Genomic DNA, 22,401 nt, shown 5'->3' on the forward strand with positions numbered 1-22,401 from the left:
TTCAAATTTTAATTGTTGGATTTTTATCTTATTAATTAGCTGATTTTTGACATTGATTTGTTTTTAGCGGTATTTCAACATTACATTGAACTTTTTTGTTTCATGTTTAGTTTGAATACTTTTACATATTGAGAATGGTTTTAAAAACATTAAAAATGAATTAGCTCACGAAATATCTCCATGAGCACTTTATTTTTGAGATCTAACCAGAAAAGACATCTATAATCTCAAAGTAATCATACGGCAATTTTTTTTAGCTTTTATTGAAGCATGTACCACTCGCTTGATCGTACAATTAGTAATATGCATTGCATAAATGAATCATTTTACTTATCAGAGTTTTTTGAATAAAAAATAAAATGAAACTAATAATAGTAAGTAAAAATGTGACAACGTGGACACATGTGCAAATAAAATCAATTTAAAAGAGTTAAAAAAACTCTGCAAACAGCTGTTTCGGGGTTATAAAACCAAACCCCTTCATCAGTGCATAAAAGAACAATGAACCCAAAGCCAAACGTTTGTCATTACATGTATACTAGGGTGTTTAAAAAAAAACTTTCTTTCGAAATTCAATTTGTCAAGTTGATAAAAAGTTGCCCTACCGACCCACATCTTACATAAAAAATATCATCCAAGTCAAAAAATATTTAGGTGTCCCGCACGAAGCATAAAGTTTATAATTTTCTTCTAAAATCATTTTTTTCTATTTGTTGAAAATTGTGAGAAATAAAGCCGGGAATTATCGTCAAATGAAAGGTTTTTCTCTCATGCGGTATTTAGGTTCCCGTATAGCACGCAAAAATATGATAAATGGATTAGCTTTTGATTTTTTTTTTTGCAAATGTTGGTTAAGAAATTTTTTTGTAATAAGAAATTTTTGATGCATTTCTTTATGTTTAAAAAATAAATATTATTTGAATTTATTTTCTGATTATGTTGTAAGTTTAGTTTTGTGAAGTTTAAAAAATTAAGGGTTATAAAATAATCATTTAAACATCGTTTTCAGTTTATTCAATAGAAGTATGTTATTACAAGAATAAAGTATAAAAAACCAAACACCGAAACATATGTAGAATATTATATGCATTATCACATTATTTCAAGCTTTTTCCATACTATTGTTTTTCAAGAGCTCTAAAAGTATGCGTGAGTTTAGCTGGAGGCTTTTTCAGTGCACCATTTGTAGAGTACTTCAAAGTCACATGATAATAAGCAACTATCGTTTGGTACACAAAAGTGTGCCCATCGTTTCGTATGGGATGGGAAGGGATTTTTTCCCAAAAGAAATGTGATTGATAAAAACGCAGGCTGTGGCTCGACAGCAGTTAGTTTTACAGAGTTTAGGTAATTGTGGACATTTAGCAAAATATATCCACAAACCTCATGACCTTCGCAAATAATTTTCCTAATATTTTTTTTTTCTTCTGGAAGTCATGCTTGGCGTTTGCTCAAGAACAACAAATTTCGGATAAATACGATGTCTTTGATTTGTGTACTGCTGTATCCAAATTAGCTACATTAACGTTGGTCATAGTATCTGGGTATTTGATTCATTACAGCAGGGGTTGAGCGCTGATTGGTTTCACCAAGTCACAGTCTCAGTAAAAGTTCTTATATAACTTCGCTAATTTTACCTCTTAAGAGACATTCAAAAACTTGAGCTGCTCAACGCACTGCGAGTCATCCTGTGTTTCATCCAAGTTTCTGTTGCCTCTTTGCCAAATCTATTGTAGATTGGTCAGCTAATTCATTCAAAACAATTTTCAAGGTACCACCCCCATTTATAATATCAGCTTCACGGAGGCATAGACATCGGCAAGCACTTTCTACTGGTCAGAGTAAAAAAATAATGAGAGGTTTTTCATTGCTTTCTTCTTCGGAGTAAACTATTGTGCACTTTTCGTAAGTTAAAGAATTTGATTGTTTTCCTTAAGCTTACTGAACCGTCCCAACATTGTATTCTGGCTACTCCCGATGATTTTACAATCTGTACTGCAATTTTTCTAAAGCAAAAATTTCAGGGTTTTAAATTTTAGTGGACGGTTTTCGAAAACGTTTATAATTTTTACGTATTTTCTCATTTGCTGAACGTATGAAACTGAAACGTCGAGTAAGAATACAAATTCATTTTCATCGTTCATCATATCAGACACAAAGTTTTACTTGCTGTTTTTTCAGAAATAAATACGAGGAAGGTGATTCAATTATGCTTGTGAAAATATTCGTTTTATGAGTGGCAAAAGATGGAAAAGGTTTAAATTAGAAAATCTTTGCGGGATTTGAAATCTTGCGGGATTTTGCTCTCAATCGGGATTTTGCCCATGCGGAATCCCACAGGATTCCAGATAAGGATTTCGGGATTGGAAACCCTGTTTCTAACCAAGCCACATAGCTTTTTAAAACGCTTTTTTTTTTTTTTTTTTTTTGTGAAAATCACGAAAGTTTAGTCAGAATAAATGCGGGAGGCCTATATATTGTTCATGATGTGTTTTTTCCTTTTTACATTTTTCTCCGACTTTACTGTGTACGTTTTTCAACTTGAAAAAATTATAACATTGTTCTTCAATTAAAAAAAATGGAAAAAATTGATTTTTTGAAGAAAAATATAAAGTTAAGGCCTCGTGCGGGACACTTAAATATTTTTTATTAGGATAAGTTTTTTTTATATAATTAGTGGGTCGGTAGAGACAACTTTTATCAACTTGACTAATTGAATTTTGAAAAAAAAAGGTTTTTTTTCGATACACTCTAATGTATACATACACGTTGTTTTTTTTTTATCGTTGTACAAAGTTTCTGACTGCTTCTTTTACATAAAACTTTGGTATTGGAAATTTGGTTTGGTATTTGAAATTTGGTATTGGTGTTACTGTTATGATCTGCACTTATAAGTAAACTTATTTCATATTTTATATTGGTGTTACTCTTATGATCTGCACTTATAAGTAAACTTATTTTATATTTTATATTGGTGTTACTCTTATGATCTGCACTTATAATTTAACTTGTGTTACGCTTCATATTGGTGTTATAGTTACGATCTGCTCTTACGAAGTAAACTTATTTTGCGCTTCATATTAGAGTCAATGTTATGATATACACTTATAAATCAACTTATGTTACCCTTCATATCATGTTACTGTTATAATCTGCAAAACTAAGAGTTGCGCCTTTGATCTGTCGTCTGTTAGGTTACTAGAAGTTCCTTTGATATTAGGGAATGTGACACTTCAAACAATCCTCTCTTTAAAACTTAAGGTTACAAATAGAAACAAGAATACTATCACAAAATTAACTCAGTTTCATGGTATGGGAAACAAGCGTAACTTAATGGAGTCGTTTCCAAAATTTTAAAAGCATTTTTTTCTGAAAGAGATGTTTAAAAACATAGAATCTGACCTTTTTTTAAATAATGTCTTTAAGTTTAATGTTTTTAAAAAATTACTTAAATCGGTGCTCTTTTATCGTTTAACACGTCTCCCGATTGACATCACAAATGGTAAAATGCCCTTCAGTGTTACCATTCATGATCCAAAATATCAATTCGCATCTTTAATCACGTGTATTGGCAACGATATGGTTGATAGCAAGCGTACAGCGCAATTGTAATTCGCTTCTTGATTATCATAACGTGGAAATGCGGTAGAAAGATGCGCCATAGTGCATCATTTGTGACGTCATAAAGACCACGCCTTGTTTGTAGAATCGGGCATTTAAAAAAAATAATTAAAAAATAACTGTTGGGAAAATAAAAGTATTTTCTGAGTCCATGTTTTTTTTTTTTTTTTTTTTTGCTTATTCAATCAATTTCAGTGACAAAAAGTACTACTTTCGACTGAGGGAAGTTTCATGGTATGGGAAACAAGTGTAACTTATTCTAAGTGAACGTAAACAAAAAAATTAGTATGCTGCTGTACTGATAAGCAAAGTAATTTTTTTTATTAATATCTTTCTTTAGGTTCAACTGAATTTATGGCCTCGTGTATAACTTTCGATCATACTTTGAAAATAAATAGAGGAGAAATCACATGCGCTTCATTAGGCATAGATATCCAAATTCTTGATGAGTCAGGTATGTATTTGTAAACAAATAAAAAGATAACTTAAGCATAAGACAAAACCAGAAAATAACAACCGACGATTATCGACGGTCAGATTATCCACGGGTCTTTTCGCAATTTTTATTTAATTTATTTATTTATTTATTTATTTTTTAATGGCTTACAAATAACCGACTTTTTTTTAATTTTAAAGGTAAGATGTGTACTAATATTATAGTCATTAAATGCTTTTTAAACTTATGATCTTACTGCTATTTTTCGTTTTTATCTTTTACATATATGTTTTTTACATTCAATGTTCTCGTTTTTAGCTTCAATTTAAATCTATGTGCGAATGTTATTTATATGTTTTAGCTTTTAGTATATTCACTAGTATTGTATCCTATCTATTATTCTGATTATCCGCAGTTACCGTGCCACCCTATTCCGCGGATAATTGGGAGTTTATTATGTATTAAACTGTATCAGCCGTCAGAGCATTATTTGTAACATTTATAATCATTGTCAAGCTTTATACTTAATAACACATAGATCTAGAACGAATTCAGGGGTGGGGGATAACTTTTATCAAATTTATATCTAACTTTTGGGACAATTAGGACGATATCTTCGATGAGATTGTTATGTTAAGGGAAAAAATTCTTATGCTATGTCAAGGACATCAGTTCGGTACGATTGGAAGCAACCATTTCGTCTCTGCAGATTTTTTTGCGAAAGATTTTTGCATTCTGAACTTTTTGACTGTAAGACATATTAATATGAAAAAGCCGGTCCGCAAATATGAGGATTTAGTGCTAGAAACTTGTTAAAAATTATTTAAAAATTTACATTACAGGGAAAAGGAGACACATCAAGGAAGGGTACAAGAGAGGGGCAATGGGGCGAGCTCCCCTCCCTTGAGAGACCCTGCAACGGAAATATTTCCGAATTGAACTCTTAAAACACAAATGTAGGCCTCCTTTGATGACGCTAAGGAAAGGAAAGGGGTTTGAATTTGAATCTCCCTTCCGAAAACTTTTCGGATTTGAAGTTTTCAAAGAGAAAATTTTAGACGATCTTTGATGATCTTAAAATAATCGAGTTTGGAGATTTTCCTCCGGACATTTTTTAAAATTGAAAACTTAAAGTCGCAATGCTATAGCTTCTAAAAGTAGAATTTTCCAGTTTTGGAAGTTATTTCCAATTATATAATGTCCTGTGTTGTTGTATTAATATCAGTTGTACAAGGAGTAATAAAAAGCTTTCATGCTCCAACCCAAATTAAGAAGGAGATCTACGATGCAAATAAATTGTTGCATCGCTTTCTTTGATGTAAATTTCTGTAATAACATTCTTTTTCTTCAGTAGAGGTCTAACACTAAAACTGAAAAGGACTTTCCGTGTGAAATTTTAAGTAAAAGCAACCTTTCTTCGCAATATACAAATATTATCTGTCAAATTGTGGAATGAATGTGACTAGGCAGAAATTTGTCTTCTAGCAAATAATTTAAATATGGCTGCTTAACACTAGAAAGACGGAAGCGGTCATTTTGACCGCAAACGATTTTCAAATGCTCATATTTGCTGCGTTTAATTTTCAAACTCTTTTTCCTTCATTGACTTTTCCTAACTATTTATTAAGATTTTACAACAGTAATTTTTTTCCTTTTAGGATTATTATTATAGTCGCTATAAATGTTTATACCTAGAAAGACTGACTACGGTCATTTTGACCGCTAAGTGAACCTTTCTTTATGCATCCGTTTTCTTCTTTTTTCGCTTATCAGTTGTGTGTACTATGGACTATTGTTAGTTGTCAGGGTGAGTAATGTTCTTTTGAGCTTGAGTAGTACCTGCTGGTCAGGTTTAATTCTTTGAACTGTTAGGAAAATGCGAAACACCTGCTGGTTGCATGGTTTCAGTTTTCTGCTATCTGCACAGGGGGCAAAGTTGGGAAAGGTAAATTTGAAAAGCATGTGACTGGACACGTGAAATTACTTTGGGTCTAAAAAAAAGTAAATATAAACAGGTAAATTACAAAAATGTTTGCTGGAATTGTTTTGTGCACCAAAACATGTGCTTTGCTTGAAGCATTGACGTTTATTTTCTTCGGTGATAATGAAGTGCTCAGTCACATAATTATCTTCATGATGTCGAGATGAGCCGTTGACAAGCAAAACTTATAGGAACATTAACTCCTGAAACTGTTGCAGATTTGTATCTAAAACAGATTATGGTTTGAATGAACAGTCTGACTTATCTGAAGAGAAATATATTTCTAGCGATGAGAATAGTATGCTTTCATGAGATTATTGCGAATATTTTTCGGAGCCTAGATTTGAAGAAAAGGATTGTTCTTCTGAGTTAGAATGAGAAGAAACCTCGCTAATAAAAACTGATGCTCAAAATTTAAAAAGTAGTGAAAGAAAGAGTGAAAAGGGTCCGACGCCGAAAAAAAAGGAGAAAATTTTAAAAACAGAACTCCTATTTCTTCAATTTCCGCCAAGTCATCCCCACTGATCAATTTTGCTGCATATAAATAAGTAAGTACCTCAGGAAAAAGATTAAAATAGTGTGAAATTAAATTATGCGGAACTAAAACTACGAGCATTTGTTCTAACTTCCAAACAAAAAACTGTTAATGACTAATATACAGGTGACGTGATAACATAAGTATTTCGAAATACTGTAAAAGATAGTAATGTACGGTATCTTGCGATATTAAGATATTTTTTAAATCAAACACATGCATGGTTGATTATAGTACTTGTTAGTTATTACATGCTAAGAAAATTTCCTCTTTTTGTACAAATTTCCTCTTTCTCAATGCCAATTGTGTAAAGCATGTGTATTTCACTTGATCGAACGTAAAATTAAAAAAAGCTATCTGAGACTTATTTGCAGACTATATTAGGATTAAATTGTTAAATTAAGCTTTGATATTATGAAACAAATCTTTTCTATGGCTGAAAATCCCAAAAGGAGGAAATTTCTATTATTTTAAGTATGGCGGTCAAAATGACCGCTGCTCGTCTTTCTAGGTATACGCAAAACGCCGTCTTTCTAGTGTTAACCCTCAGTCATCAGTCAAGGTTTTGTATTGAATGATCTTAATGAAGAAAAACATCTGCCTTAAGGCATTTGCTATCGTTGAAAATTTCTTGAACAATACAAAAAAAATTACTTAATTATTTTGAAGCATTAAAAATTTTATGTTAAAAAAAACTGTTCTGAACATACCAACTAAATTTTATCACCAGATGTTTAAACAAACTGAAAGGTACCTGTCCACATATATTTGCTGCAGTTGAAGAGAGGTGTTGTGAAGAGAAAAAGAAGTAAACCATCTGCGGCAAAAAAATGTACATATTTGAAGGCTCATAACGTTTCAACCGCTTCATCATTCTCAATATAATTTATAATTTCATAATCAGTTCCAAACAGTCTACATATAAAATAAATTTGAATGAAATTGGAGATAGTGGGTGTCATGGCCTAAATGATTACATATGGATTTACCTTTCTGCTGATATTTGTGTTTACTTTTAAAATTAAGGTTTATGTACGAGTAAAATTGTTTTTTGCTTTATAGGGAAGCCTTTAATGGGTGAAGCAGGAGACATGGTTGTCATTAAACCTATTCCTTCCTTACCAGTAGGAATTTGGGAAGACGAAGATGGCTCCCGATTTAAAGAAACTTATTTTAGTAAATTTCCTGGTAAGTGTAAGCAAAATTACTCACTCTTCATGCATTTATTTTTGTTTTAAATGTATCTATCTAAACTAAACAAATTGGCACAATAGCTCATGGGAGCCAAGGCCTACTGTGCTCATCTCAGTTTAAGAGACAGAGAACTCTGTGGTTCTAAGCATATGTTGCGGTAAGGTGGATTGCTGCTTTTAATTAGTAATGTATCTAACTACCAATTAAAAAACCGGCAATCGTTAGAAATTGCTGTAAATCTCTCCCTAAAGATAGGAATTACATTGCGATTGTTTCCTGCATTTTTATTATTTAGAAAAAAAAAAGGTTTTACGCATTTATTTGGTTCATTTTTTCCCTCCCTTATACTTTTATTATTATTATTTTATTTTTAGTATTAAAGATACATTTTCTATTCATTCTATTTGGGAAATATCAGTTTCATTGTGTCTTTATTTTGTGTTTCGTTCTGTTTTTATACAATGTTCGGTTGTCTAAATTCATTTTTGAATTTAATAAACGCTATCTATTAGTTTAAACGCTGACTGATAGTGACTCAGACGCCAAAATTTTCTAACGATTAATTTTAATCCGTGAATTAACATTTGATAATTCTGAGGTGGAGGATTTTCACTTGGTGGAATAGTTAGCTCAACACTTAATCGTACTACAACCTGAAAAATTTAATCATTGGCGGAATGTAGCGTCTGTTTGGATGTGTTGGAGGTAACTAGTTTCCTGTTGTACATTCTAAAAAAATATTGTTCAATGTGTCACCAAGAAATTGCTCAAATCAAGAAAAAATTAGCTGCAGCCATCTTGTTGCAGATAGGTTTTACAAATGTAATGGCGCTTTGGGCGATCACCAGTTTGTAGAAACAGCATTACAATGGTGAAACTTATCATCAATAAGATGATTGCAGCGAAATTTGCTTGATTGAAACAATTTCTTGGTAGTAAATAATAGCTTTAATTTTAACAATATGAACTGATCACAATGTTAACAATGTGAAGTGATGTGATCAGAACTGTAGTGTCTGATCGAATCTGTTGGAGGAACTTAGTTGGGACTAACTTTCCTTGTTCCTCTTTAAAATAAACTTCAATGTTTCTCCAAGAAATTACTTAGATCAAGCAAAGTTTAGATGCAGCCATCTTATTGGAGAAAGGGGTGGTTACCAGTTTGTAGAAACATTATTACAATAGTGAAAGTTATTACCTACAAGATAGTTGCAGTAAAATTTTGTTAGCTCTAACCAATCTTGATGAAAAGTTGCTTTTGTGAGCTGTAGTCCAAATGAAGAAGTGAATGGTTACTATTGGTCAAATACCGCGCCTCTTCAACAAGCTAAAACACGAGAAAATTGATGTCTGTTTAACTTGCGGAAGCTGAAGGCAATGTTAATGGTCTTTTTCCTTTACTGCCAAACAGTTTTTGATCAATACTCATCCCTAATTGGATGGTGTTGTGTAAAAATGGGTCAATCCACTAAACAGGACTTTTGAGTAAATTGAGTTTAAGGTTGAATATGAATGCCACATCTCTTGGAAGTCGGTCGGCATTTTGTTCTATAGATGACATAGTAATACAAAATTTGGCTTAAATATTTTTTGCATTATTTTTGTTGGTTAACTCATTTTTCCATAACGCCGTCAAATTAATATACTTAGATAAAAAAATTAATAAATATTTCAGGAAAATTTTCCATGGGCGATTTAGGTATGATTAATCCAGTGACAAAAGGTTTTGTCATTTGTGGCAGAAGGTAAGTAATAACTTTAATCAATATTTAAACTTTGTCGAAAGCGGTTGAAGTTAATCGTTCATACTTAGAAAAAAAAGCTACGGACGTAATGCAGCTGCCCTTTTTATTAAAATAAAATAATAGTTTAAAAAACTAAAAAAAAACACGCTTTCGTAGCAAAATGAACTAAAAAGTGAAAAATAATCTTTGGATGATAGTAGTTGACCAATCACTCAATTTTAATGTAACACGAAAAAGCGTGGGGTGCTGTCTATTCACATTTTTGCTTGGACAACAAATGGAAGAAATTCAAGACAACTGATAAGAAGCCCCTCACGCTTTTTCGTATTACATTAAAATTAAGTGATTGGTCAACTACTATCATCCAAAGATTATTTTTCACTTTTTTAGTTCATTTTGCTACGAAAGCGTGTTTTTTTTTTTTTTTAATTTCTTAAACTATTATTTTATTTTCCTGTTTTTTAGTCTACAGTTGAAATATTTATCCAGAATTGACGAAGTTATTTATGAAACGAGTGCGAGGTAATATTTTAAAGTTAAGACAAAGGCACTCCGATGGAAAGCTACTGTGAGTCATCGATGTATGTTTGCGGAAATCATATTTATATTACTTTGAAAATTTGAGATGCATTTGAATAAAAGTTTTGTTCAACAATGGTCTGATCGGCAATGAATTTCCAATTGAAGGCTCACCCAAATTTTGGCATGAAATTAGTTAAAAACAATTATATTTAATGTTCTAATTACCTTGGAACATTGGAACAAATTTTGTCTGATGCAGAAAAATTAAAGGTTTTTGTAGATATTTTTAAATAATTTTTGCGAGCAGTTTTTAATGTATTTTTTAAAATTTTTCCTTTTTCACATTGTTGGATTTAGGCCAAAATATTGATTAAAATTGGAGAAAACTAACAATTAAAAGAGTTAATTAATTAATTTGATTTTAGAATATTGCATTGTCATCGGGTCTGAGGTCGCGTGCTAAATTTCAAAAGAATCCGATCGCAGGAAGTGGGCGAAATTTGAGCTGCAAGATTCCGTTACAAGATACATACGTACATACATACATACATACATACAGGTGAAGCTAATAAAAGCGTGTTAAAAATGATAATTCGCGTCCGAAAGTTAAAATGTTTTCATATTGAAAAAGTGTTGATTGTAATCCGCATACACGTCTTATTTATCAGTTCAATAAGTATCTTTCTGCAAGAAAAGTAAAATAAGAAAGACCAATGACAAAAATCCCAAATTGCAGATTACTGCTGAAATGTGTTCTAGCATTACAAGGTACGCCTTTTTCAACGTAAAAGAAATGAGTTTATGGATGAAAATCCATAAGCTCGTGCCGAAACACGTGTCTGCAGTGATCTGCAATATGAGCTTTTTGACATTATTATTTCTTGTATTATGTCTTATAAATGCTTATTTCTGCACATGGGTAAACATTTACCTTTTTTTTCGTTTTACTCTGTTGATTCAAATCTTTAAAATATGTAAGGTAAGTCCAAATACACGGCGCGACAAAATATGCTTTGTAGTTACGTGTCGGATGTCCCAGCAAAAGTTTTTCCTGGCAAGACAAAATTATTAAGCATGGATGAAATACACAAAAAAAGATAGACTAAGATCTGGCTACATAAAAAAAGTACTCATAAGGCACATTAAAAATTTCTGTATGGAATGATGTACATTCATAGGCAAACATTTATCACTTGGTCTGCCAGGGTGGGTAAGGGGCCAGGCGGGTTGGCGGGGGGTCAAATATCACCAATTTTCAGCGGGAAAACTGCAGATTTCTGGATGAAAACTGCAATTTTTTCTGAAGGTAAAGCCTTAAATCTTTAAAGTATCTGCAGAATTCTTCAAACTTTTTACAGGTGAACTTCTGCAGATTTTGTGAGGAAAACGCAGCACATTTGGCTATTCCCGTTAAAAATTAGGCATTTTCGCGCAAACCAAAATGTAGCACTGATTTGATTACACTAGTAACATTGATATGCTTAGATACATGTATTTTAGTTACAGTTATGTCATGAGATTACGAATGTGGGCGTGTTGCAAAGTTTCTTCCTGTTTTTTAAAACAAGGGGTGATCTGTATGAGGGGCGGGGGGCGTGTGATTTTGAATTATGAAGGGCGACACTGATTAAGCTATGGATTTTAGAAAAAAATGCTGGAATGATTTTGGAGATGGTAGACGGCTAATCTCTTTTGCACGAAGTAATCATTGGACATTTAAGCCAGGGATTTCTTCTCCCCCCCCCAATGGCGCCCACCCCCAAATGTTGCATAGCAACCTCCCTCTCCCTTCCCTTCCTCAAAAAAGAAAGACTCTCTAAAAGAGTGACTAAAAGCACGTTAAAAAATCAGATTCAAAAATAAAAACAGCGCATTCTGCATCATGACCCCCCCCCTTTCCCCCCGTCTTCCCCGTCATTTTTGGGCACTAATGTTTGTTAGCCATTATTATTGAAATAATGTTCTCGAATGTTTTTCAAGATGGCCCATGGCTGATCTCTACTACGTGTCTTAGTATTCAGAAACTTTAGGAAGGGATAATCCACGCCAGAAAATGGTGCCTCCCCAAATTTTGCGGCACACTCCCCCCCCCCCCCCCAAAAAAAAGGAAATCCCGGAAAAATGAGAGTAAATCTACCTCCGAGAACCGTCATTAAATTTTTCAACTGCGCATTCTGCGTCATGAACGTCCCTTCCCCGTCTTCGCCGCCATTTTTGGGCACTAATGCTCTTTAGCTATTATTACTGAAATAACGTGCTCGAATGTTTTTCGATGTGGCCGATGGCCGATCTCTACTACGTACCTTAATATTCAGAAACTTAAGAAAAGTGTACTCCCCCACTCACACAAATTTTGCATCGAGTCACCATTTTATGGAGGGGGTGGGAACCCCTCCCTAAAGTTTCTGAATATTAAGATACGTAGATCAGCCATCGGCCATCTCGAAAAACATTCGAGCACGTTACTTCAATAATAATGGCTAAAGAACATTAGTGCCCAAAAACGGCGGCGAAGGGAGGGCGGGGGGGGGGGGGGGTTCATTACGCAGAATGTGCCGTTAAAAAGTTTCATGGCTGTTCTCGAACGAGGATTTATTGTCCTTTTTCTAATGTTTCCTTATTTTTAAGGAGGGGGGGGGGGCTGCAAAATTTAGGGGAGTCACCATTTTCTAGGGGGAGAGAGAACCCCTTTCCTAATGTTTCTGAACATTAAGACACGTAGTAGAGATCAGCCATCGGCCATCTCGAAATACATTCGAACACGTTATTTCAAAAATAATGGCTAAAGAACATTAGTGCCCAAAAATGGCGGCGGATACGGGAAAGGGAGGGAGTGGTTCATAACACAGAATGCGCAGTTGAAAAGTTTCATGGCGGTTCTCGAACGTGGATTTACTAACATTTTTCTAGGGTTTCCTTATTTTAGGGGGAGAAGTGTTTTGCGCAGCAAAATTTGGGGGGGGGGGGGGCACTATTCTATGGGGGGAGTACCCCTTCCTAAAGTTTCTGAGTACTAAGACACGTAGTAGAGACCAGCCATCGGCCATCTTCCACGCCCACAAAGGTAATCTCATGACATAACTGTAACTAAAATACTTGTATCTAAACACATCAATGTAACTAGTGTAATCAAATCAGTATCACATTTTTTTTTGCGCGAAAATGCCTAATTTTAAACGGGAATAGCCAAATGTGCTGCGTTTTCCTCACAAAATCTGCAGAAGTTCACTTGCAGAAGTTTTGAAGAATTCTGCAGATATTTTAAAGATTTGAGACTTTACCTTCAGAAAAACTGCAGTTATTATGCAGAAATCTGAAGTTTTCCTGCTAAAAATTGGTAATCTTTGATCTCCCGCCAACCAGCTCGGTCCCTTACCCGCCCTGGCAGTCCAAGTGATAAATCTTGGCTATGTATGTACTTTCATTCCACACAGAAATTTTTAATGTACCTTATGAGTACTTTTTTCGTGTAGCCTAAGATGAAAAGTTCTAGAGTCCTAGGTCTAAGATGAAAAGTTTGTGAAAACAAGTTTTTTTCTCTCACTTTGAACATACATACAGTAATGTATTATACTTGATTAAAATATACCTCTTTTTCGAAAAAATCCAATTATCCAAATTTCTGATTATCCAAATCGGGTCCGTCGCGAACGAATACTTTTTTTCTACTTTGGGTCAAAAATGTTTACGCTTTTGCTCAACTTGTCCATCGTCTTTTAACTAGGACTAGTGTTCGCCCAGTGGTCGAAATTCGACCATATTCATAAATGAATATTTGCAAAAACTTGTATAAATTTAACTTTTCCCGACATTTTAATTTCTACTCTTACCCATGTTTACTGCATATCTGGAAACATACAATTTTTATATGTACACACAATACCAAACAATAATAATTTTTTTCAATTTTGCTTTTTGTCTGTTAATCTCAAAACAAATGAATGAAAGGGGATATTTCGGTAATGAGAGAAATTTTCCCATTCGGAAATTTTAAAAGTTATTTTTTTTTTGAAATAGCATGCTTAAAAACATAGGTTTTAACCATTTTTTAAATAATTTGAAAAAAATAATAATATTTTTTAACAATTATTTTTATCGGTGCGCAGATTGAAATTCATTTTTTACGCTTCTGCACATGGCATCAAAAGCGATGAAATGCCTTTCACTGATGCCATTAGCGCACATCGCAAATTATCATAACCTGGAAACGCGGTTGACAGCAAAGCGTAAACATTTAGCGCGGCAATGGCGTAACGCACCAAAGTACTTCACTTGTAACGTCATAAAGACCACGCTTTATTTCCAAAATCAAACATTAAAAAAATAATAGAAAATAACTGTCGGGAAAATAAAAGTTTTTTCTGGCTCCACGTTATTTTTCTTTTGCTTATTCTATCAATTTCAGCGACTAAAAGTAGTACTTTTTACTGAAGAAAACAACTCCATTAAGATATTGGTGTGGTCGTCAAACTCTTGGCTTGAATAATTTAATTTTCGATACCATGTTGGTTTGTACTAACCCTATGCAAATAGATATTTCCCTACTTTTGTTTACGTATGCAAAGGAAAAACATTTTTCGCGCAGGCATTGGAAAACAAAAATTTGACGCCAATGGATAAAAATCGCAAATTATCCAATCTTCGAAATCTTCCCGTATGAAATGAAGCATCAAACCTCAGTTTATACGTAAAACTTCTGTGTGAACAATATTACTTATAAAACGTCTATTGTTATTGAGTAAATTGATTCTTCGTCATTAGAAATATAAATTTCCAAGTATCAAATGAACGAAATCTATTCGTGGCAACATTTTTTCGTCCATTGGAAAACACTGGACGTCGCAACAATAGTGCAATTTTTAAAAAAAAAAGTATCTTTGAGATTTGTTTATGATTAAGGGGCGGTGCATAACTGATATCACACTTTTCAACATTTAAGACCCTCTCCCCCCTTTGTCACAAAGTTTCACACTTCATCATACCCTATCTTCCCTTTGTCACATATCACGCTGTTTTTCACAAACGTTGCTATTATAAAAAGGCTTGTCACATTCTTCCCTTTTTATGTCCCTCTTGTCATTTCTTTCCTCTCCCTTGTCACAAACTGTTACTCTTTCGTGAACCTCACCTTAAAGCGGAACTTCTTTCGTGGACTGTCCCCGTTTTGTGGTAACCGTATGCAAGTATATATTTCTCTACTCTCTCTACTCTTTGTTTACGTATGCAAAGAAAAAATAATTCTCGCGCTGCAATTGGTGCCAAAAAATTTGACGTCAGTAGGTGAAAAGCGACAATTTCCCAATGGGGTCGTTTCCGAAATTTTAAAAGTAGAGCATGCTTAGAAACATGGGATATGACCATTTTTAAAATAATTTGTTTAAGTTTAATATTTTTAAAAAAATACTTGAATCGTTGCGCTTTTGTTGTTTATGTTTCTGCCCGATGACATCACAAATGATGAAATACCATTCAGTGTTGCCATTCACGTACCAAAATAATTAATTTCCATCTTTACTCACTTGTATTGGCAACGATATGGTTGAAAGCAAGCGTAGAACGCAATTTTAATTCGCTGTTTGATTATCATAACGTGGAACCGTGGTAGAAAGATGCACCAAAATGCATCATTTGTGACGTCATCAAGACCACGCCTTGTTTGAAAAATCGGACATTTAAAAAATTAATTAAAAACAACTGTTGGGAAAATAAAAGTATTTTCTGGGTCTATTTTTTTTTTCTTTTTTTTTTTTTTTTTGCTTATTCTATCAATTTCAGTGACTAAAAGTAGTACTTTTGAATAAAGGAAACAACCAAATTATCGAAATCTTCCCGAATGAAATGATGCCGCAAAACTCAGATTATATGTAAGACTTCTGCGTGAACAACATTTCTTCTTATTGAATAAGTTGCCTTGACCTCTTCCATTAGAAATATAAAATTTCAAATAGTCAAATGAACGAATCCTATTTGCTACATTAAAAATTGTCCATTCAAAAACACTGGACGTCGCAATAATAGCGCAATTTTATTTTAAAATATTTTCTGATTTGTTTACCGTTTAGGGAGTAACTGACTAATGCACTTTTCAAAAATTTTGACCCCTCTCCCCTTTGTCAAAGTTTCACACTTCATCATACCCCCTGTTCCCTTTGCCACATGTCATACTGTTTTTAATAAACGTTCTTACAAAAAAGGCTTGATGTCACATTTTCCACGAACGGTTACAATTTAGTGAACCCCGCCTTCAAGAGGGACTTCATTCGTAGTCAGCTCCTTGCAAATACACATTTCTGTACTCGTTTCTTACGAATGAAAAAGATAAATATTTCTCGCACTGGCATTGGTGTCAAAAATTTGATCCCAATGGATAAGGTTCGCCAATTTCACAATTCTAAAAGTCTTCCTAAATGAAATGATACCTAAAAATTCCTTTAATACGTAAAACTTCTGTATAAACAATATTTTAGTAAGCATAACCTTTGCCGTTAAATATAAAATTTCCAACAGTCAAATAAACGGACTCGACTCGCGGCAACAAAAATTGTCCATGCGAAAGCACTGGATGTCGTAATAATACGCCAATTTTATCAAAAGTTTCACCTTGATGTCTCTTGCTGGTGATAGCAAATGCAGGTATTATTGTGAGTTATTGTGAGCTGTTTTTTTTTTTTTTTTTTTTTTTTTTTTTTTTAAGAAGGTAATTTTGTTGAAACTGAAAGTCCTCCGTCACACCGTAAAATGATTTGTTTAAATCGCGAAAACATAATCAAAATGAAAATATTTTAAATGCCCATAGTTACCCAAAAAACCTCAATAATAAAAAGAAACGCAAGAATTTCATTTCTTTATGCTCAAGCGTGGAATGGCAACACCACAACATTATCCAGCAATTTATTCACGCTGACAATGTCGCGTGAAAAAGCAAATAAAAATGAATTTTCACTAACTTTTAATCGCTTCTAGCTCATTTTCTAGTTATCGTAGCGGTTTGGCGTTTTCGAACGGTAAACCGAGTAGAACGTGTTTTAAAGTATTTTGCACGGGCTTTCCAACCATACCAAGCTCGAAGCATTAAAATGTATTTTTCGTGTAGAAAAAGTGGTTTAAAAAATGAATTGAAACTTAATGTTTCACGCTTCCAACAATGAATTTCAACAATGGAAAAGAGATAAAATGTTTGAGTTTCGCTAACTAAAAAATGCTTATAACTTTTTTTTCTAGTGGATTTAGGTTATTGGACCTTGAGCGCTCTGACAATTTTTTTCATTAGGAGTGTTTTTTAAAGACCTTTCCAACCATATCAAATTCGAAAAAATTAGACCATCCGTTCGCGTAGAAAGAGCCATTTAGGACGAAAATGCGTTTTTTATTAATATATCCGTTAATTAGCGTTCGATTTCAAAACTTTTTATTGATGACACTAAAACTCGGCAATATCTACCGAATAAAAAAAGAATGAAGGAAATCGGTTCACAAACAGAGGAGAGATCGGTACCGAAAGAATGCGAATTGCCTATTAATATATAAAGATTTCGCTTTATTTTGGAAAACTTTCGTCAGATATTCAAAGTCCAGGTAAAAAAAAAATGTAATGCTACTGTTTACTCTAAAAATTATTAATTCAAACTGAAAAAAAATTTATTTGTACATTTCATACTATTGTGTGCATTTCATAAATGAAAATATTATCTGGAATAATGTTGTTACATAATATAAATATAAATGTGTGTGAGTAATTAAAACAATATAATGTTCAATTCAAGGCATAAACTGTAATTTGAAGTTTTGTTTTAAAACCTAACGTTTGACCTAATCATTTCCCTTCCTTTTTAGTGATGACACTTTAAAACCCGGTGGTTGCAGGTTTGGAAGTTCTGAAATTTATGATATTGGTAATATAAATTCTGTGAATTAAAATTTTATTAATTGATTGACATAAAGCGCCCAAGACAAGCTGCAAAATACGAAAAATAATTATAACGAGTTATTCCTGAATGTGCAAACCAGGGCTGCGGAGTCAGAAAGAAAATACCCGATTCCGGCTCCGACTCGCATTCCTAGAGTTTTAGAGCTTTCGACTCCGACTCCTTCACCTCAAAATCTGTCTGACTTCGCAGCCATGGCAGATGGACTCAGAGGGAAAATGACTGACTTCGACTCCGACACTTGTAATTTTGAAGTCTTCGACTTCCGACTCTGACTCTTTCACCCTCAAAAACAGTCCGACTCTGACTCCACGACTTCGACTCAGACTCCAGAGCCCTTATATTAACTGCGATAGAAAAAGAATCATTTGCGCGGCCAGTTACTTCAGCAAGTGCTGAGCTCTCTTATCAGCACATAAATACTTGCAAGGAATTATCTGTTGTGACGCATGTGTGCAGAACGCTTAAATGCACTAGCGATATTAAGCATAGAAAAAAAAATTGAAATAAGTTCAAATTTTTCTGAAGTAGTAAACGTCTTATCAAAAGCAAGACACACATTAAATAAACATTAATTAACAATATATGCTCATGAATGTAAGCTTTTTTTTTTTTAAATTTACAAAAGTCCCCGGTAACCAGGCTTTTTATACAGAACGCTCGCTCTGTTTAATCAGGTTCCAAGTATAGAAAAATAATTGAACTAGAGGTCTACGAATAATAGAACTAGAGAACTCTAGGGTTATTTTTCAGTTGTAAGGAGGAAAATGTTATCGACACAAGTGTTCGTCAAGCGCAACGGTTTGAGTTTCACTGTAATGTGGTGATATAGATGTCAATACGCAACACCCCCCCCCCCCCTCTTGAATTACGAGAAAGGTTCTCGAAAAAGTGTTTGTAGTAAAATGTTCCTATCAAATTTATTTACTTGTCAGTAATTGTCATTTCTCATTCCTTTTCAGTTGATAAATTTCCTGAAGTTCGTGACAGCCTTTGTGTTTCTCAATATTCTGCAAAGGGAGTTGAAAGGGCTGTCTTGTTTCTGAAAATGAAGAGCGGCCATTGCTGTGATCAGATACTCGTCGACAAACTTAGAGCAATGATTTCCAGAGAGCTGTCTTCTAGACATGTGCCAGAGATAATAATTGAAACTGCAGATATACCGGTATAAACAAATTGTTATCAAAGTTTTAGAGTGTAGTTTAAAATTTTATAGCATGAGCTGAAGTCAAGCCACTTGAGAAAAACGTCGAGAATGTTTCGACTCTGGTAGCTAAAAAGATTTTTCAATATAGTGATCTGTGTGCATTAGAAGCAATTCATGATACGTTTATGAAAACAAACTTAATTTTTACAGGAAACCAGTGAAATCTTGGAACATTGCCCGGAAATAAGCTGCGAAGTTTCGAAATTTGCTTACAATCTAAATAAATTTGAAAAATAAACCTTAACCATTTCTAACGTGGCAAAAAAAAAAAAAAAAAAAAAAAAAAAAAAACGAGCAATTCGCAGAGAGCTAGCGCTCTTAAGCCAGGGTTGAGGCCCCAGAACCACATGCAATATACCAGGCAGCCCGGTTATCACATCCAGAGACTTCAGTTTTGTTCTTATTGGAACTCATCAGTCTGGATTAGTGACTGGAAAAACTGAGCTGGAGGCGGATGTCATCTCATGGAAGCTGAGAGTGCCAACAAACTGGTAGGTAAAGTAAATTTATCTCACGTTGCGGACACTCACTGGTGGTATGTCAACCAAGGGTAAACCATACAACGAACATAAATTTTATTAAACTTCTAACATTTTAAATATTGATGATGTTCTATTGAAGTCTTAATTTGTAAGTGCTCCAAAATTAGTTTATATTAATTGTAATAGTACTTTTTCGTTATTGTTTTCGATACAAGTTTCAAGTAGAATTAATTTCCTATATTTTTTTTAATTATTGATGAGATGGCATTTTATATTGTTTCATATAGCTTTCTTCTATTCCACGTAACTTATACATGATTGAAATCTAAAAATATTGAAATGCATGGTGGTTCTAATAAAAGCACGATTTTAAAACGAAAGCTCTAGTATGAAAAAATACTAATCAGAACGATTTGATATTTCTCCAGAACAATCGTGAAGCCGTCGGATTTTTTGAAATTTTTTTTGTGGGGGGGAGGGGAGTTAAAGGGGAAAAAGTTCCAAAGTGTGCCAGTACTATTGTTTTTGTGGAGGTACGCTGATTTCTAACACGCAACATGCGAAACAGATTTATAGAATTAGCGTTATTCCTTCCACCTTGCTGTGAAACTTTACTTTACTAACATTTTAAAATTTTAATTTTTTTTTCTTTTAAGAGCCCTTGGCTAGCCAATCCGGTACCTTTGTTAGATGGAGCCACCTCCTCCTTACATCCGAAAAACATCTTCTGCGACCAATAACAAGCCATGTCCCAACTAGAGCCCCTATAATTGGAAAGGCCGACGCATCCGCCATTTTGAAGCAAGCGTATAACAGGGAAAGCTACCTTTATTGGCAATCATTCGCCAAACGGAGAACGAGAGAGTGGGAGAGCGAAGGTGAAGATTGGCGAAATTTTGGAAACAGTTGGCGTCGTTTCTAGGCTGCCAGTCACTTCGCGGGCTATTATTTATCCATTTCTTTTTTCTTTCTGCCTCTGCTGGAAATCTGAAGAGCTGAAATCCTTTTTTCGAGCTGTTTACACAATTAACAGCCGAACAACTACCCATTTGACTCAATTTAACACATGCCAAAGAAATGTAAACATCGGCAGCAATGCTATCGCTACGAAGTACTGGATCAAGTTTGCTCCAAAATGGCGGATGCGTCGGCTCCTCCACTATAGGGGCCTTAGTCCCAACCGAAGAGCTTCCAATCGAGAATGCGCCAGAGGCTAAGTTTATAGTGCCTAGAAAGAGGCACTATACTAAAAGGCACTCTCTCAGACGTCTCAAACGTCATCTCTATATTCCGTGACATTTTGAGCTTCCGGTGATTATCGGAACTAGATGAGGGCATGTCAATCAGCTAATGTTTTACTCATGCGTATGGTGATAATTTCATAAATCTCCTCTATTCCTTTTCTGCACTATCACTATTTACGCTCTCAACATGACATTTTATCTTTTTCATAACATTTTTCGTAAACCCATTGAATTTGTAGCAACATTTTGGCTAACAACATTTCCGTGTTTGACAAATTTTTAGGACTTTCTCTTTACATTATCTTGACAGCGCCATCTGTCGGCAAATTTTGCAAGCATTCTTTTTTCTTGCCAAACGAAATCCAATAACCTCTCGATCGTCCTGATTAAATATCAAATCAATTTTACCTGAAGTTTTAAAATTACAGCGTTTTAAATCTCTAACTTAAATTATAATCTCCCTGCATCATGATTTAATGCCAAATTTATTTTTATTTCACAGTACAACCTCAATGGAAAAAAAATGGAAATCGTCGTTAAGAATATTATCAATGGACGAAAGTACAGTGCAGAAACTGTTATCAATCCAGAATGCTTACAGAATTTTTTCAATTTTCCAGAGCTTTCCGGATTCTGAAGCATCATTATTTTCCATCCAATACACCCCATATACAATTTCTGAAAATATTTCAACTTGAATGTGCAACAAATCATAGAAACATTAAATGTTTTGTGTTTTACTGTTAGACTTGTTACTGAACTTTATTTGTGTTCAGTTTTTTTCGTTATTTATCATATATATCAACTGTTTGTATTTAAAAATCATACAGCTGTGATTCAGGAAGCTCTATTTTTTACAAAACATTGAAGTAAAGCCAAAGATGGTGTTAAAATTATTTTTTTTAAATATGTTTCTGGCAAATTCACGTTTTACCAATACAAGATAGCAACCAAGCAGTAGAAGATTTATTAGTCTGCAAACGTCGCAATTGCGAGGGGCCCTTACACAATAGAAATTCCAATTGAGTTTAAAAAATGCACATGTGTGATAGATGTTTTACATAGTTCTTCATAAATCCTACCCCCCCCCCCCCTATTTATTTATTTATTTTTCGATCAAGTTTAAAATTTTTGGCGGCTATTTTAATTTAACAGTGCTATTTTTCAAGAAATGTTCCACCATTTTGTCAGTAAAAAACCCATTTAAAGAAAATAACAATTCTAAAATTCAAGGTAGTGAACACAGACTTTGAAAAAGTGGATTTGAGAAAAATGCGCTTTAATTTTTAAAAAATAAAAACCATGAATTCCAGCTCCTTAGAGTAAAGTCCCCTGTAGTAGCTTCGGTGTCCTTAGCCTCTTTTTTTTTCTCTTGATATTTATTAAATTATATTTATTAAACCACAAGCAAGGAGCACTGAGGTTCCTAGCTTCCAAAGTTGTTGGAGATCTGCAGGCTTTTACAGCTGCTGGAGCTACTACAGCTTGAAGGAGCAGAGACTAATGCTC

At 33.9% G+C, this 22,401-nt stretch overlaps 1 protein-coding gene across 1 annotated transcript; it reads left to right on the forward strand.

The window, feature by feature from the left end:
* The first annotated feature begins 1,145 nt into the window (after positions 1-1,145).
* Positions 1,146-21,539, forward strand: LOC129230428 (acetoacetyl-CoA synthetase-like). Its single transcript, XM_054864827.1, has 7 exons — positions 1,146-1,149; positions 3,962-4,075; positions 7,636-7,761; positions 9,443-9,512; positions 17,868-17,926; positions 18,922-19,124; positions 21,395-21,539. Exons 1-7 carry the CDS (start codon positions 1,146-1,148, stop codon positions 21,527-21,529), a joined length of 711 nt encoding a protein of 236 aa, XP_054720802.1. The 3' UTR covers positions 21,530-21,539.
* The last annotated feature ends 862 nt before the right edge of the window (positions 21,540-22,401 follow it).

Source organism: Uloborus diversus, chromosome 9, assembly GCF_026930045.1.
Source record: "Uloborus diversus isolate 005 chromosome 9, Udiv.v.3.1, whole genome shotgun sequence".
NCBI classification, from domain to species: domain Eukaryota; kingdom Metazoa; phylum Arthropoda; class Arachnida; order Araneae; family Uloboridae; genus Uloborus; species Uloborus diversus.